The 18488-nt window shown below is 42.8% G+C and overlaps 1 protein-coding gene across 1 annotated transcript in view; it reads right to left on the bottom strand.

The window, feature by feature from the left end:
* MCF2L (MCF.2 cell line derived transforming sequence like) overlaps window positions 1–18488 on the bottom strand; it is an 83023-nt gene that overhangs the window by 136 nt on the left and 64399 nt on the right. Inside the window, exons 23-30 of the mRNA XM_015411753.1 lie at window positions 18079–18300; window positions 16608–16700; window positions 15046–15124; window positions 13101–13167; window positions 11883–11998; window positions 3773–3891; window positions 1476–1588; window positions 796–897 (exon numbers count right to left, since the gene is read on the bottom strand). Coding sequence (XP_015267239.1) covers window positions 796–897; window positions 1476–1588; window positions 3773–3891; window positions 11883–11998; window positions 13101–13167; window positions 15046–15124; window positions 16608–16700; window positions 18079–18300 — 911 coding nt within the window. The remainder of the gene's footprint in view (window positions 1–795; window positions 898–1475; window positions 1589–3772; window positions 3892–11882; window positions 11999–13100; window positions 13168–15045; window positions 15125–16607; window positions 16701–18078; window positions 18301–18488) is intronic.

Raw genomic sequence — 18488 nt, 5'->3', positions numbered from 1 at the left:
AATTTTTGAACTACAGTTCTTTGGACTCTTTCACAAGCTAATCAAAGGCTGTTTCCGCATGGTGACAAGTCTTTACATTGCTACTGCAGAGCATCCACCCAGCAGCTTTCCCACACTGTTCTTGCCTCAGATTTTTGCTGTCACCATTCCTTACCACTACTATCAGAGGATATGTTCATGGTCTTTTTAAAAATGGCATATTTCCATAGCATGATAATGTTATAAAAATCTATCTACTAACTCCTCTGAGTCCTTAGCTTTCATTCTAAAAAAAGGTGTCTCAGGGCCTTGTGATTGCAGAGTTATGCTGAGTTCCCTTATATCTTCACAATGAAAAGGGATACAGATGTTGTTTTTTTAAATGGAAATTTGGGATTCACAGGAGCTAGTCGAAATATTGCTATAATGATATAATAATATGTCAACTGCCATTTTTAAAAAGAAGCCTGAAAAAGTCATCTAGTGGTAGGGGAGAAATGGCAAAATGAGCCAAGGGCTGAGGCAAGGAAAATGGTTCTGATATGGGCAGGGCCTGCAAAAATGCATGCCTTTCCATTCACATGGCACACAAATACACAAAAACCATAATCTTTCCTAAAAGATCATATCAAACCAGGTTTTGGAAAACTTGCAACAAAGTAGGGCAAAATAAAGTGGATGACTGGGGATATCATCCTGTAGATTCTCTCCCACCACCCCAAACAACAGCAACAAAACCTGCTCTGGTTTGGATACCAAACTGCAATAAAACGTCCAAGTGGAAACAGCCTAAGTTAAAGTATTTACAACTTACCTGAGCTGCTCAGAGACACAGCAGATTTTGAGTTGCCAAGAAGCAACAAAAGACTATTAACTGGGAACCAGCCTTCTTTACTTGTGCTCAGATTCTTAATATACCTAAGAAGCAGAAATTTTGCTCTTAAACTGTATGCCGCAAAACATGATTATGCATACCTCCTCTCATTTGGAAGCTATTGCAGTCTTTAGAGATGGATAATATTTTAAATTAATAATGAAAGTCCAGTATGGACTTCACACCAGATCTTTAACAACATTTTGAGATTACTGGCGTAGGGCATTTCAGACCTGTCTAGCCCTCTTCCCCCACTGGATTGTTCACATGAATTTTAAAACAACACAAGGACTCGGTGAAAATGCAGCAGAAGAGAAAATGGCACCAGTCAGTCCAAGGGCCTTTTGAACAGTTCTCCCTGAAAGTCTAGAGAGACAGTGGCAGCCTCACCTCTTGGGGAACGAGATCACCTGCTTCCTCCACACAGTACCCCTTTCTTATGAAAAAAATATGCTTTTACAACATCCATAGGCATGGTTAAGAATTATATTGTCACTAATCCTAACCATAATTTGCAAACTAGCTGGTTACTACTGAGGGAGAAGGAGTACAAGATCCTACCACACACACCCCCACACGTTTAACAACCGTTCGGGATCAGAGTTAGGATCCTTCTTCATACCAAAGTCCATCGTCTCCTTCATGGATCAGTTGAACTAAGTCTCCACTTTTCAGCATCAGGTCTTCAGAACGTCCTTTGTCACAATCAGCTATAACAGTGTATTTACCAGGAGTCTAAGTACATGGGAGAGTGGGAAACCACAATTTTTTTAGAACAAAAATGACTGATTAATGAATTATTATTTTTACTGTGATTATTTATTTATTTATTGGATTTCTACCCCGCCCTCCCGCCGAGGTGGCTCAGGGAGGCTTACAACAGTTTAAAACAACATACAATTTAAAACAGCGAATAAAAGATATAAAATACAACAAATACAATAAAACTAAGTAAATATGGCAACATCCTATGGTAAAGTGCTAGGGCAACCCAACTGGTGCAGTCAGTTCTTATTTGAACGCTTGGTGAAACAGCTCAGTTTTCACGGCTCTACGGAACTGCTGGCGGTCCCGTAGAGCTCTAATCTCATTGGGGAGCTTGTTCCACAGTGTTTGCGCCACCAGGGAGAACGCCCTGGTTACCACCAACCTGGCGTCCCTAGGGCCAGGCGGTGTTGTGTTCCAGACCGCAGTGCTCTTGTGGGAACATACGGGGAAAGGCGGTCCCTCAGGTAGGCAGGCCCCTGACCATTTAGGGCTTTAACCCTAATTCTACCAGGAACAGACAACCCAGTGGTCCCATTAACTACTAACACTGGGAACAACTTAAACCTTCTTCCCACATGCATAGGGATTTCCTGTTCTCCCCTATGAAGACACAAGTTCTGAGTGTCCACAGGATTTCTTAAATGTGGAGTACTTCCCCTTAAAAACAAGACATGGAAGCTGCTTCATGGGTGGGGGGCTTAATTATGCCCACAGAACATACACAAATGCCATTTCCTTTAGTATAATCAAGAAAGCCCACGAAGAAGCTGTGAAACTCTGAGCAGCTTTCAACAGTGTTCTACAGTACAGAAAAAAATTGACTGGACCTATGAGCTATATATAAACTGGAGGGTTAGCCCTTCTCCCCTGCTGGGTTATTTCTTTACTTTCTGACATACAAGTGAAGGGCTGCCATTGAGAAGTAAAGAGGTAGTACAACTTTGTGATGGGAACAAAATCCCCCCCCCCCGCTGAAGTTTACCATCTCTATGTGGCCCAGATTAAGAAGAAGAAAATGGCACCATCTTGAAATCTATGCATATGAATAGTGTGACCTGTTTTAATCTATGCTGTTTTACACTGTTTTAATTGTTTGTAAATCATATTTAATATGTATTGAAATGTTTATGATGTCTTGATTTTGCTCTGTGATCTGCCCTGAGCCCGCTTGCGGGGGAGGGTGGAATATAAATTTAAATAAATAATAATCTGATAAATCTCCCTGTCACTGGGTAGGCCAGCTTCCCACAAAAATGAAATAACACGCAAAACTCAGTTCTCCCACCAATGTATAAGTTATCTCTCTGCTCCGCCCACTCCACTGCCTATTAATGATGGTCACGAGAGTGTACGTATGTATGAACTTCCATACTTCTGAACAGTATTTGGGAAATATCACTGCAGGATATTATTAGCTTTTTAAAAAAATCTAGTTTATGCCCTACCCTACCAAATAAACTAATTCCCATCTGCCACTGGGGTTCTAGGAGGCACATGCAGCATGAAAAAACCCCCAATTTACTTTAAATAGACATACCCCATACATTCACAGCCTGAAGCAATTTACAAATTGGATATGGTGTTGAAATAAACAAAACAGCAAACACACCACATCCACTAGCAAACAGCAAACAATTAAAAATATGAAACTCGCCCTGACCAGTGTTCCCTCTAAGCTGAGTTAGTGTGAGCTAGCCTAGCTCACTGTTTTTTAGCCTCGGGCTCACAGATTTTTCTCTTAGCTCAGGAAGGAGGGCTCCAGAGCAAACTAATTTACACAGTAGCCGGATCGCTTGCTCACAACTTTAATGCCAGGAGCTCACAAAGTAGAATTTTTGCTCACAAGACTCCACGGCTTACAGGGAACATTGGCCCTGACCCTGGATAGCTCAGGCAAGCCCGATCTCTTCAGATCTCGGAAGCTAAGCAGGGTCAACTCCGGCAAGTACTTGGATGGGAGACCTCCTTGGAATACCAGAGGCAAGAGCAGGCTTTATTCAGCCACCTCTCTGAATATCCTCAGTCACCAAAGGTCGACATGACCTCCAAGTGTACACACACACATGCACATATAAAAAAATACAAAAAATACAAAAAAATACCACCACCACCCCATAGTGGCTAGACACTAGAGGAAAAAATAATAGTTACCAGTTTTTTCTCTCCTCTTCCTTCTTCCTCTGCATCTGAAGAATTAAGTGGATCCTCAGCACTGGACCAGCCATCATTTTCTTCAGAAGCATCAAAGGACTGAGACGTTTTAGACCAGCCTTAATAAACCAATTGTCCTCCATTATTAACAAGCAAGCACAAATAATCCCCCCCCCCCAATAACTTGTTTCAGACACATGATCGAAACAACTGAGTTGCAGGTTTTTATGTATGTTTTCTGGGCAACCTACGGTTTTTGTAAACTACAGCTTGCCTGGCTCATGCATCACAGCGCACCTGGTTGGCTGAAGAACAGATGGGAACTGCTGGTCATGAAAGATGGAAAGCAAAAGCCAAGGCTCGTTTGGGGTTCACTCACAGAAACGCTTCCCAGGAATTACAGCCCACCTCTGAGGAGGAGGGAATCTCCCCACCTACACTGTTAGAGCATCAAAGGGAAAAGAGACAAAGGCAAAAGAGAATGCAGCAGTAAGTGCTCACACCTGGAGAAACTGCTGGCTCCTTTTAAAGGACAAGAAACACCGGGACAGGGAGGGGCTGCTACAGCCCCATAAATACTGTGGGGTTACAGCCAGTTCTTTGCTGGCAACAACTTTCATTTCAGCTCCCTACTTTTCCAATGACTCCATGGATCAGTCTTGCTTCCTGACTTCTTGTGCTCTGACCTTCATTTTGGACCTGACTACGCCTCTTGGACTTGCTCTATATCCTGGCTCCTTGTGCTACAACCTTTGTCCTGGACTTGACTATGCTTCTTGGACTTGCCTTGTATCGATTCCTAACATTGGTCCCTTGACCTCTTGCCTGGGACTTGACTATAGTTGGGACTGTCTACCGTACCCAGATGCCAGAGGCCTTTCCGTGACTTACTGGCACTGAGCCTTTTGCCTTGGCCATGAAACACGACACACAGCATCAAACCATGGTTAGACAATGCATCAAACTCTATCTTCATAGACTCTATGAAGATTTTGAACACTATACACATATGGTTTTGAAACACTATACCAGTGATGGCGAACCTTTTAGAGACCGAGTGCCCAAATGGCGACCCAAAACCCAGTTATTTATCGCAAAGTGCCAACACGGCAATTTAACCTGAATGCTGAGGTTTTAGTTTAGAAAAAACAACCCATACATTAACTTAAGATGATCCAAACAAAGTAAGGAAAGCAATCCCAAATGCTTTCATTTACTTAAAATTATTTGACAGAGAATTCGACACTTTAATGATGGTCTGGGCCCGGCTGGGGCGATGGCACGCGTGCCCACAGAGAGGGCTCTGAGTGCCACCTCTGGCACCCGTGCCATAGGTTCGCCACCACTGCACTATACAGTCATGTTAAAAGTCGCTGGCACTTAAATGTGCAACATTTGAATGAAAATTGAGTCCATTTAGACCAGCTGCTTAGACCAGATGTTAGATGCCCTTAAAGCCAATTGCACTGATCCCTGTATTAATTTAACTATATTGAATATGAATCAATGCTGTGACAATCATAAATTCTCTTTGCAGCCATCTTGAGAATCAAACTTACCTGAAGTAAACAGAAAAGAAATGGTTTGGTTGGAGCAAAGGAAATGGGCTACAGTTGACAAGACCACTCCAAGAGGGACACAACCTCCTTTTTCACATCAAACTGAAGTAATGTGGGGCAGCTTTAGCCCCACCCCATGGTGTTAATATATGCATATTTTTATTCTCTCTCATAAAAATTTAATAGCTGCCTACCATTACTACATTTGGGAACAGTGTCATGGTGAAGGCAACCTCTGCCACCCTCACCCCTGACACTGGATGGCTCAGCTTTGACTGAAGGGAATCTTTAGATTACTTTGTCAGTAGGGATGGGCACAAAACCCAAACCCACACGATCTGGGAGATCGGTTTGTGAACTGACCTAGTTCATATTGGTTCACAAGCTGTTTAACATTTAACTTCCTGCTTTCTGCTCCCCACTGCTTTTCATGGGGAGCAGAAAGTAGGGGGTCCATTTAAGCCACTGCTTTCTGCTCCACGTGAAAAGCTGCATGGAGCAGAAAGCAGGGGTTTCAATGGTCCCCAGCCATTTCACCCCCTGCTTTCTGCTTGCCACCACTCAACTGTTTGGTTTAAATGGCTCGCTGCTTTCTGCTCTCTGCAGCACAAGCAGAAAGCAGGGGGTGAGATGGCTGGGAGCGATTTAAACCCAACAGCTGAGCAGCGGGGAGCTGTTTTTGTGAAGAGCAAAAAGCAGGGGTTTAAACCCCTGCTTTCTGCTCTTCACAAACCACTACAAACAGCATCAAAATTCATGAAAGTTCACAGCGGTTCTTCAGTTCACAAACATTGCTTTGCGAACCACAAACCGCCCAAAATTCATGACGCACTTTAGTTTGTCAGCCGGTGTGTGTCCATCCCTACTAGTGAGTTCATCCCTACTCACAGTCCTTGCAACCTACAAACCCTTGTTGTCCACCTCTATTATACTGATAGACATTCTACTAGTATGACCTAAGATATACAGAGAGCTGCCGTTGGATTTGATGGCCCTGCTTTGCCATGAAGGTGCTCAATGTTGACTTCAGACAACTCTCTCTCTTTCTGTAATTTACCTCACAGATTGGTGAAAAGGCAAGAGACTGTAAGCTACCCTGACAAAGTATGACACAAGTTAATAAGAAAGGAAAGCTTCAGAGTGGAAACCCTATGTTGCAGGTATAACAAAAAAATGAAGTGGGGGGAAATTGTAGCTTTATAGCTACATCTAAAATGTAACAACGAAACTAGGTTTTTATTTTATCTCACTAGTTCAGTCAAGCAAATATTATTGTCTGTCAGGTCAGGCTAACGGATGCCAAGGAAAAGCCAAAGGAACCCCCTTAAGCGGTCACAATTCACAGCAAAGCACACCACACCATGCAGAACTTCATGTGACCCAGAGGAGATACATTACCTTGCCTGCGTTGCACGGCTAGCATAAGGTAAGTAGTGCTGACCCACTTGGCCCTGTTCCATGTTAAAACAGAACTGGCATCTGTGGAAGAACTGAATAATAAATCTCCAGTGCATTACACTGTAGCTGTGATGTTGCCCTCATTCTGAGAGTGAAATTGGGAGCCCCATCATAGTTAAAGTGAAATACAAAGTAAGCTGTTCAGCACTGTTTACTAAACACAGAACATTCTTTTTTCTCTCCCTTACCTCTCATAATATTTGCTATCTATATGCTGCAACACCTCTTGTCACAGATTTTCAGTTTTTTACATAAGATTTCAGAGAAACAGCCAAAAAAAGGATCTTCAGAATTGCACAAGCTTCTTGGCAGATCAGACTACAGTGTTATGAAATTAAAGTTCTTCTGCAAAGGGAGAAATGAAACAATTTCCACATCAGCACAACCCCCCCCCCTTCACATTAATCAAAGAAGCCGGTAATAAGGGATATTGACACGGCCCTGCCAGATGAGCCTTTTCAGGGAGGTTACAATGGACTCAAAAATTTATTTTCAATTAAATATAAAAGCCTTATTCCCATTGGACATAACCAACTGTATGGGTATCATAAACCTATCCTCTCTTAGCCGTATTTTAGAAATACCAGACCGACCCTGACTAGATATTTGTCTATCTGCCGAAGTCCCCCCATCTTATGTGGGACACACTGAAATACTTCATTTTCTTTTACTTCAAATAATTTTATCTAACACCTGACCTTTCTGTGCTTGTCATCTTACAATGGAGGCTTCCATCCTCACTTACAAGTTGTACCAGAGCGCTGTGAAATATTTTATGTGGACTTTCCTATACCAGGCCACTTTGCACTTTCCATGGAATGAACTAAGTGTCAGGTGCTTGATTCAAAGTTACCTTCCTCGGTATGTGATTAGCTGTTGGCTGGACTGCAATTCTTTGTCCTACACCAGTTTGGTGTACTGGTTAAGTGTGCAGACTCTAATCTGGGAGAACCGGGTTTGATTCCCCACTCCTCCACTGGCACCTGGCTGGATGACCTTGGGCAAGCCGTAGCTCTGATAAGAGCTGTTCTTGAAAAAGAGCAGTTTCTGTCAAGAGCTCTCTCAGCCCCACCTACCTCACAGGATGTCTGTTGTAGGGAGGGGAAGGGGAAGGAGTTTGTAAGCCACTCTGAGACACCTTTGGGTAGTGAAGGGCGGGGTATAAATCCAATCTCTTCTTCTTCTACTACTGACTACAGGCCAGCTTTCCCATTCAATCCTAAGGGGGTTTTTTTCATTACCTTCAAAAAGGTTTAAATAAACTTTGAATCTTTTGTTCAGGGGCTGTCACCAGAAAGTCCTTTGGAGCTCTTCAGGTGTATGCCACTGCGAAGATCAGTACCTGTGTGGACCCTGTTGGCTGTTTCTTTCTCAAACAGGTGCCTGACTTCCTTTTAACAATGGCTTGACAAAGACTAAAATGCAAGTTCTGAAGGAGCCTCTCTGAACTAAATGTTTACAATCTTGTATTTTGTACTTCTCATGTCATTTGCCCTTTTTAGACATTTGCTTAAGCTTCCAATGACACAATGGCCCTAATTTTTGTTTTATATAATAAATTCATGTTTAATTTTTATTGCACCTTCGTTGTCTATTTACACTTGCTGTCAGCATCATGCCATGTCGAATGCAACACCCTTAGGTTAGGTACTATGAATGGAAAGAGCAAGGCACAACTGGATCTTCCCTGCCTTCCCCACTCCCAGCAGCACCCTGTCTACAAAGTGCCACTGGAGACTGCGGCAAAGAAGAATCATTCCCTCCCTCACTGCAGCTCCCAGTCCCCAACCATGCCCCTCTGATTTTGTACAACCCACGTCACAGCTGTTCTAGATACTGCATAACCTCATAATATTCCACATGAAAAGCAGCACAGGCAAAAAAAAGTTTCAAAAATTTCTGCCTAACACAGCCAGACCAATTATGTTTCTGTGAAAATGTAGACAAATGTAGACACATTTTTTTCCAAAGGCTTATTATTCAGTCTTAATACTGACAGGTGCCCCCCCCCCAATCCCTGGTCTCATTTTCCTAAATGTTTAATGCTGATAGCTACCCACATAAATCTTTTCCCCCACAACTTCATACAGGGCCCAGTGTTTGCTCTTCATTTGAAATGTGCTTTTTATTGAAAAGCTCTGCTCTTACAGGATTCATATGTGGTTGGTTACAATGAAACCTACAACTGTCCCTGTGAAATCAGCAAAGAAATTAGCAAGGATATACTGAAAATAACATGACACTCATATAGCCTTTAAAGTTTCAACTTTGTCTAAGTAACATTCTTTATTTGATTCAGCTCTTTCAAGAAAAGGTGTAGGAAGCCAAGCTCAAGCGTTAATCTGTGGCCTACATTCTTCAACCATGTGGAATTCTAGCGTCAATTAGGATAGAATGCATATAATGCTTAAACAGTGAAACCAGTTCACTAGTATCTCAGTGGACACTGGCACAATGAAATGAGGTGATGGTCGTTCTGATGACAACATTTCTTAGAACATGTTCCAAGATAAATTGGATGTGGCATACCACATTATGAGGGAAAAAAGTATCAGGACATCCTCCAGATTCAATGAGAATATCCAAATCCACATGACATTAGAATTCTTCATGCTATTTGTCAGAGGCCTGGTAAGATCTTATCCCTATTAAGACAGTTGCCGTTTACAGTAGGTTCCGTGGGGCAACTGTAATGAGTAGACTAGACAATGGGAAGATGCTTTCTTTGAAAGAGCAATCCATGGTGGTTTTCAGTTTACTCAGAGACGGATTATAAAGGGGTATTAAACTTCCACACAGTAGCAGTAGTGAGAATACTTGGAGGGGAGAAAAGAGATTGGTGATAGAGTTAATTCATTACAACAAGGCCCTAATATGTATGGAATATGAAAAGTAGGTTCCACTCTACCTTTCAAACCCAAAGGAGTTGGATCACTCTTTACTTCATGTCGTTTAGCATTTTTGTCAGGGCTGGTAGGAGAAGCTGCAATAGGATGAATAGGCAAAAAGACAGAAAAAGGGAAATTGAAGAATCAGAAAGAGAAAGAATATGTGGATCGCATGCAAGTCATGTCTGGGTGTGTGCTGGGAAATAGAAACAAGTAGTGGCGCAATCTGCCATGTGAAAAGCATCTTCTATTTAATTTAAATATTTATGCCCCATACAAAATTAAACCCTACACCTGGTCCTGGAAGAAGGATTATTGGCTGAGGCTGGCTTTTAGCTGTAGGGGACTGCTTCTGTCAGGTCAAGCATGGAATATTAGTACTTATACTATGTGAATACTAAATATCTGGCTGCAACAATCTGTGGTTTGTCCAGAACCCCCCCCCCCCAAGCCTTAAAAAGTAATCAAGGTTGTTCAAAAGACATATTATAGAAATGAGCACCAAAAATGCACAGGGAAGCTGATGCACATATTGTAGTGGTGATGGCTCCGAGATGGTAAATGGGTTGCTTCAAATGTGTCTTCCTCATTCACTATGAATGAAAACTCACATTTGCATAACCCTGTACAGTTCATATAAACTATGAACATGGAACCATACGGGGGAGAATGCATTCACAAAGCACAGCAATAGCAGCATTGGTAACATGCAACAAAAAACATTTTGAAAGCATATTTTAAAGCCGACCAAAGTGGGGATATATGTTAAAAATGCATTCATACATAGTCATAGACAAGGAAAATGAATTTTAAAAAATAGCTCTCAGTTTTCAGAGCAAAACTCCGCCATGTTTTAGAAAACAAGAATTCTCCCCAACTTAGGGCTTAGGAAGGTCATATTTTGCAGATAGGACTTTTTGAATAAAAATAATTCAGTGTTGCAATATTGTAATAAACATAACTTCTAAAATGTTTTCTGGAAGTAAACAACTATGTTCAAGGTAGAAGCAATGACAAGAATGGAATAGAATGGCATCCACTTAGGGTTGCCAGTCCCCCCCTTGGTGGAGGTGGGGGTTCTCTGCCACCAGAGCCTGGCCCTCACTGCTGATCAGCTGCCTGGCAGTGAAATAGGAAGACCCAGGCCATGTTTCCGGCATCAAAAAGGAAGTGACACCATCACGCTAGTGACGTTGTCAAGCTAGTGACTTTCGGATGACACTCTCATATTTGGGCAAAATGTTTATGGTAGAAGTCATTTTTCCATACAGATTCTGTTCATATATCAAAGTATTGCAGGGACATCGCAGCACGATGACATCACTTCCTGTGTGACACTAGCGATGTGGCCTTCCTCTTTCTCCTGGTAAGTCCCCTCCACACCCCGCCAGTCGCCAGGAGGGACCTTGCAACCCTACATCCACTATTCATTGAAGATATTTTTGAGACTAACATGTCCAAGGTTTCTAAATCTAGGATGCCTACAGAAGGCTTTGAGACAGCAAGAACCAATTTAGAGCTTGGAAATCCTGGTATTTCTGCAATGGTTTACGTATACATATGCATACAAAGTGAGTGACACCTACAGTCTAGACTAGACAACAAATTAGTTTACATTTCTAAGATTTACCTTTCTGAGGTTTGGGGTTAGGAAAGCTTTGCAATGTGAAGTGTTTTTTTGAAAGAGCTGAGCAATCTGAGGTAGGACTAGTTATTGTATCTTCTAGAAAAAGGAAGAAGATGGGAGAAGAAAGGAAGAACACACAAGACAAAGGTAAACAGAAGTTATCCAACGTCATGACAGAAGAAGGGTGGAGTTTTTTTGTGAAGAAATAATAACTGACATTTGATCAAATTAACGTGACAATCTAAGCACTTAGTATCTTCTGCAATCTTCTGCATTTTAAAAATGGGCTTGAAAACTAGAAATGAAAACCAAAGAGGAAAATAGGTTCATGCAGAAAAATCCTGGCCATTTCCATAAAGAAGTTAGGTAATTTTTAGCAGGTATTGAACTAGATAATGTTAGCTATACATCTGACAGACATAAACAAAAAATAATTTTAGTTTTTAAAAAAATGTTGCTGGTTATATCTTCCACAAGAACAGATACCACAAATTAAGAAACTATCATTTCACACTACAGCTTCTGACACTTCACAGTACTTGATGCCAAGGGATAACTAAAATATATTCCCAACATACCTTTGCCCCGTTCAGGATACTTCGGCGATGATGAGGTGATGCAACCATCAGGACTTACAGGATCAGCATTTCTTTCTTCCTGTCTTTTGCTATTCCTTCCTTGATTTCTTGAAGGACTGTTTACAAAAAAAAATACAAGAGTACATTAAAGAACAACATTAAAGCAAAATCCAGTAACACTGAGTGTATCTAAGCTTACAAATCTGCCCACTTTGGATGGACAGTCTCCTGGTGGCTTGGCCCTCTCACCCACTCTTGTGTCTGAACTGGTGGGAACAATGCGGGGTGTGGTAATGACATCCTATGATGCACTGACATCACATCTCGGTTTTTACCTGGAAGTGATGTGGACACATTGTATGACATCATTTTCTCCCCTTGCCCTGCTTTCAATGCTCTCAGGGGTGCCACCCTAACTATATTTGAGAGAAATGACATATTTTATTTTGACCAGTGTATAAAATTCACACTGCAAAGATTATAAATTATACAAACAGCTGTTTATTGAAATACATTATTTCCCTGGCTCACTTTTGGACTGAAGACCCTTTCAGGTCAGAAAATGTAGTACCTGGTAAAAAGTAAAGGTAAAGGTTCCCTCGCTCAAAAGCCAGTTGAATCCGACTCTAAGGTCGCGGTGCTCATCTCCGTTTCAAAGCCGAAGAGCCAGCGCTGTCCGAAGACGTTTCCGTGGTCATGTGGCCGGCATGACTAAACACCAAGACGCACGGAATGCTGTTACCTTCCCACCAAAGTGGTACCTATTTATCTACTTGCAATTTCTTGCTTTTGAACTGCTAGGTTGGCCGGAGCTGGAACTAGAGATGGGAGCTCACTCTGTCATGCAGCACCTGGGTCTCGAACTGCTGAACTACTGACCTTCCTCAGCCTGCAGTTCAGCGTCTTAACCACTTGAGCCACCACAGCTCCTACCTGGTATGTAGAGCCAAACTAAACATAATACTGTGGACCTGATACATGTGGCTGCTTTGAAGACTGTAGGAGAACTAGCAAAGTTGGGTTCACCATCTTCTGCTGTTCCTAACAACTAAAGCATGCTGCACTTAAAAACAAGCAGAAACTTAAAAGTTGTTTCACCTATGTAGTAAGTTAAAATCCATTACATAATTTAAACAGAAGCCAAGCCAAGGCATCTAAATGAGGAAAGTATGTTTTATAAAGATCTTCCAAATAATATGAGAACAGACAGTAAATCACCTTGCATTAGATGATGGAGGCAGAGGTAAACTGTGTGTATGTTCAAGAACTCTATGCTGGCTGGCTTCTGTAAGGAAGGAAGAGAGACACTCAAAAGAACTTTAGCCATACTACAAACCTTTGGTTCTCTTTTACAACAAGCTTGAGGAGTCACTACAGACAGAAGACAGGTCAAATGATACGGTTTCAATCAGACTACAACAAACTGTTTTCATATTAACTATGGCACCTCAGTATTACATCTGTAGGCAGAACCAACTGTGCCCTTGTGCCTTCACTTAGCTAATCTGCTATTTTTTGTTTGACATAACTGACTTCAGGATGTCATACAAATGTGCAACTGTACAACTTCTAAGAGAGATTTGTACTTAAAGGCATCATACCTGCCCATGGTTAAGGGAGCTTAATTATAATTTGTTGTGTGATATGAATTTTTACACCTGAGCTGAGCTCCACCCTCCTCTTCTCTGTTCCCTGTTCTACACAGCCATGCCCTCCCTTAAAACACCTGGGCCCAGAAACCCATTGCTTTCCTATCACTGCCTCCGTACCTTTTGGGCTTCCCTAGGACAGGCTGCCAAAGCTGCCTGGCTGATGAGGCTATGATGCCCCTGCTCTCCCCACCCCGCTCCCCCCGGGTGAGTACGGCTGCTGGGCCCAGGGGTGGGTCCACCAGGCAGGTCATTGCCAGGCAGCCTGCCATGAGACCCATTCCAATGTCCTCCCCTTCATAATGTCCTGACTCTCCACCAGTGTTCCCTCTAAGCTGAGTTATTTTATTTATTTAATTTAACTTTCAACTTGCTACCCTGCTCGAACCCCCCCCCCAGGGGGTCTCTGAGCGGCTACAGTTAACCATTATCCCTTACCTAGGGCCACATATATGCTGGGGTGGGGACTGTCCTAACAGCACCCAGTGGAGGGACGTTCTGGATCGGCTTGTCGGCTCATCGGCACAGCTTCTTCTGGCTTCTACCTCTTTCTGTCCATGATCTTTTCCGGTGGTGATACAGCGGGCCTCTCTGGGGCTCGGCGCACTTCCGGTGCGGCTTCCGGCTCCGTCCATTGAGGCTCCGCCGCGCCTGCGCCCTCCATGCTCCGGCGTCCTCCTGGCTCCGCCTTTTTCACCACCGTCTGGACCCTCAAAGATGTTGTCCTCCGTCGCCATTGTTCCGCCGTCTGCTGCTCGCTGCCTCGCCTCTCGTCACCACTCCACGAACCCCCCTCAATGGGGGGAAGGTGCCCCCTACCATCTAAGGTAGGTACCCATTGATCTACTCGCACATTTGGTGTTACATCGTGCTTTTGAACCGCTGGGTTGGTTAGTGTGAGCTAGCTCACAGTTTTTTAGCCTCCGGCTCACACATTTTTGTCTTTGCTCAGGAAGCATGGCTCCAGAGCAAACTAATTGATGCAATAGGCAAATCGCCTGCTCACAACTTTAATTCCAGACTCCACAGCTTAGAGGGAACATTGCTCTCCACCCCCCAAACACACATACTTGGGCTAGGACATAAATCTCTGGATTAGGAGGGGAAGGAATATTCCCAGATAGTTTCAATGAGTAACTGTGTATGGGGTGGGCTGGGGGGATGTCATTGAGATAGCAAACCTGTCCCCTCCCTGGCCAGATGGAGACACTTAATTGGAGATACAGAGTAACACACTCCAAGAAAAAAATAACTGCCACTTTTTCCCTTGGAAGGGAAGGACATAGGAAGTCTGTGCTGGAAGAGAAACAACAGGCCCTCCTTTCCTTCTGGACGGATGGCAAATTAATACCACAGTAATCCACATGTGCTGCTGTTAAACTGGACAAAACGACGTCATCCATGTTGTGAACAATAACTAAGTTAATGAAACATCACAACGGAAGGAATTACTTTTGTATAAATTGATCCCAAGTCACTTTGCGATTATTACAGGTGGAAAAAACAAGACTTACGTCTGCATGCCTGAAGTTGACTGGTCAGTACTTTTCTAATTTCATTTACCCAGGTGGCTTTAATTCCGGGGGTTTGAGCCTACCTCAAAGAAGAAAAATAATCCAGTCAAACACTTGCCAAATTAAGGCCCCGGCCAGACGTGCCAGAAAACGTAGGGGGGAAGTGCGGCTATTTGCACCGTCGCATTCTGATGCGCTATTATGCGATCAGACGTGATGGCAGCTTCCCCGCAGCAAAGAGGACGATGGGGGAGGAAGCTGCGTGTTGGCGCGATCACACCGGGAGGCTTCCATAGGCGGCCCGTGGCAAAGCGTTTGCTAGTACATGCGGTGTGCTAGTTTTTTACTGCGCGGCTTCGGCGGCTTGCCACGGGGTTGCCACGGGAGTGCTACGCCTCCCAGATGTTCCTGTGTGATCGCGCCCGGATACTCTGCGGGACTCCTGTGCCTTCAGCGAGGCAAATGCTCCATGTGACCGGGGCCAATGCTAGCCAAAGGAAAGCAGTCAGAAGAACCAATATCCTGGGATATGAAAGAAGAGGTGTTATTTTTGGCTAGAATGAAGCACAGATTGTGTCTCTGCCATGGCTACCAAAATGTCTTATTGTTCTGAAAGACACTGCAGTTTGGATGTTCTAACACTTTTATAAGGCGAGCAGTTTGCACATGGGCTTTATTCTTAGTTTCCTGTTAAAAATAGGGCTTAGGCCTGAAACCTATTTGGTGGCAGAGAATGAGTGGCAGTTTTTGCAATTATGTATTTGGTCATATTTGATCTGTTTGCATTTGCAATGCTTTCTATAGACTGCTCAGTACTGCCCTCTTGCCGTCATCTTTAAGAAATACTGCCTTCTAACAAAACCAAGGTTGCTTCCACATAGTGACAATTCTCTGAGTAGCCAATGCCAAAACACCCACAATAGCAATGGAACATATACTGGGTGGTTTTCCGTCTACTTTCCTTGCTTCAGCTGCCTGAGCTTGCCTGCCTGCACCAGATGGCATTTTCAAGCTTTTTTTTAAAAAAAACTGAAAATATTTCTCTTGATTGCACTATAACAATTACCTTCTTTTAAAAATCTCTCAAAGGTATGTACAAGGGGTGGTGGAAATGGTGGCCACAATGGGCCGAGGCAAGGAAAATGGCACTGATGTGGGCAGGACTTGTAAAAATGCATAACTTCCCATCCACACAGCATCTAACCATATTTTGACAGCAATCTTTCCCCAGAAGATCATATCAAACCAGATTTAGAAAAGATCAGAGCAAAGCAGGGGAAAACTAGTTAAGTGGACAGTTGGGGCAACGTCATGTGGGTGCTTGGCAGAACAAACCATTTCCAATTTGGATGCCAAAATGAAGAAAAACCTCAATACAGAAGGTCCATTTACATTTGTAAACTACATCAGCTGTAGATGCAGCATATAGCTTGTTTAAAACAGCGCAGAAAGCATACAATTTGCCTCTATTTTCACTAAAAATAACATAATGTCATGTATGGGAACAAAAATGCACCACTGCATAATTTCAGTAAAAACAGCATAAGAATGATATTACTTACCTGAATTATGTAAACTTCTTCCCTTGCATTATACCAGATTTCAAATTTTTTAGCATCACCTTTAACATTCTCTGTTATTCCAACTGCAGTCATCTAGAAAACACAGGACACACAGCTAAACAAAACCTCCATGTTTTCATCCAGAGGTATCTCTCTCTGTGGGTTTGTTATGGTTTCTTTTAACATTGCCCCTCCCTATGAACTTGTAGTGTCAGCTGACCAAAAGAAGGATTATAATGGCGGAAAACAGAAAAACTGCTTATCCAAGGTAGTGGAGTTGGTATAAGTGACTCAAAGTGTGGTGAAGACTTCCATCTCTAGTTGTGCAATCTTTCGTCTGTTCTCTTGCCTACAAGCCAGGATTCCAAAGCAGATATCAATCTTGGTTTGGATGAAAAAGAACAAACCCTAATTTCTTGTTCTGTCCACTTTGGACAGCATGATAACTTATAGTATGTTGGGAATGTGGAGTCATCAGTCTGAGAGCTGTACATAATGGAAGAAAAGACGGGGAATGGATTGCTGAGGATTTCCAATAGTCATTTCCATAATGAGGAAGAAGAAGAGATTGGATTTATACCCCGCCCTTCTCAGGGCGATTTACAAACTCCTTTCCCTTCCCCTCCCCACAACAGATACCCTGTGAGGTGGGTGGGGATGAGAGAGCTCTTGACAGAAACTGCTCTTTTTCAAGAACAGCTCTTATCAGAACTACGGCTTGCCCAAGGTCATCCAGCAGGAGCAAGTGGAGGAGTGGGGAATCAGACCCAGCGCTCCCAGATTAGAGTCCGTGTGCTTAACCACTACGCCAAACTGGCTCTTCCACAGTTAATTCTGAGGGGGGGAAAAGGTAGAAATTGGTACTTGAGAAAAACTAGGGAAAGAACCCAATTGTTAACCTATGTTTTCTAGAGCATTTCACAGACATCTGCATTTCTATTCCAGTGCCACTGGAACCACTGCAGTGCCACTCCTTCTCATGCAGCTGGATAACATTAGAAACCTGGGAGCAAACAGTATTAACATAGTTTCCTGAGGTTTAATACTAGCATGGGGAGGAAGTGCAGTGCAGACTCTCATACATGGTCTAGAGCGTTTCATGTTATCTCAGTGTCACAGCTGCTGTGGCTTCCACCCCACTGAGGACTTTAACATCAATCAATACGATGGAAACTAAGCTTAAGTCCCACTAATTCCAATGGTACTTATTTACAGCCATCATTTGCTGAATTCTGAGCCATATTTTAAAGAAAGTAAGAAAGCAGTGTAAATCAAACTGAACAAAAACTGAAATTGCCATGTCAAACAGTTAACTCTGTAGATGTCAACATTTCAGACCCACACCCACACAGTTGCATGACATTTTTCTTACAGGAAAGAGATTCATTCAGTGAGGTAAAGGAATATATTGTGCTACTACACCCAAACCATAAATTTCACTCCACGTGTTAGAACATTAAAAAAATCTTACGTCTAAGGAATGCTTATAGCTGTACGAAGGTGCTTTTTCATATCCTTCTCCATTTTCTTCTCTCTTCTTACAGAATAAGATGGCCTTCTCATGGAGAAAGAGGTGCCTTTGCATTGGCTTGAACCGTGCCAGATCTTTCACTTTTGAGTGACCCTTCTTATGATCAGTCCACACACTAAAGGATCCTTGCATTAAAAGCTTTCCTAGGTCATTTAAGTTTCCCTTAAAAAAAACACAGTAGAAATGTTAAGTACGTACTACTAAATAGTCTTTCTTTCTCTATCATCCATTCTGGCCTGGAAAAGAAGCCTATCCTGAAGCCAAGCAGAACTCTAAACTTGTATTCCTGCCCTTCAGCAGTAGAATTTTGGTTCTTGGACATCCAGCCAAGGTAAAAATAATTAAGAAGT

The sequence above is a fragment of the Gekko japonicus genome, unplaced genomic scaffold (genome assembly GCF_001447785.1).
Source record: "Gekko japonicus isolate JY-2015 unplaced genomic scaffold, Gekko_japonicus_V1.1 scaffold247, whole genome shotgun sequence".
In the NCBI taxonomy this organism is placed as follows: domain Eukaryota; kingdom Metazoa; phylum Chordata; class Lepidosauria; order Squamata; family Gekkonidae; genus Gekko; species Gekko japonicus.
This window is presented reverse-complemented; position numbering and strand designations above follow the sequence as displayed.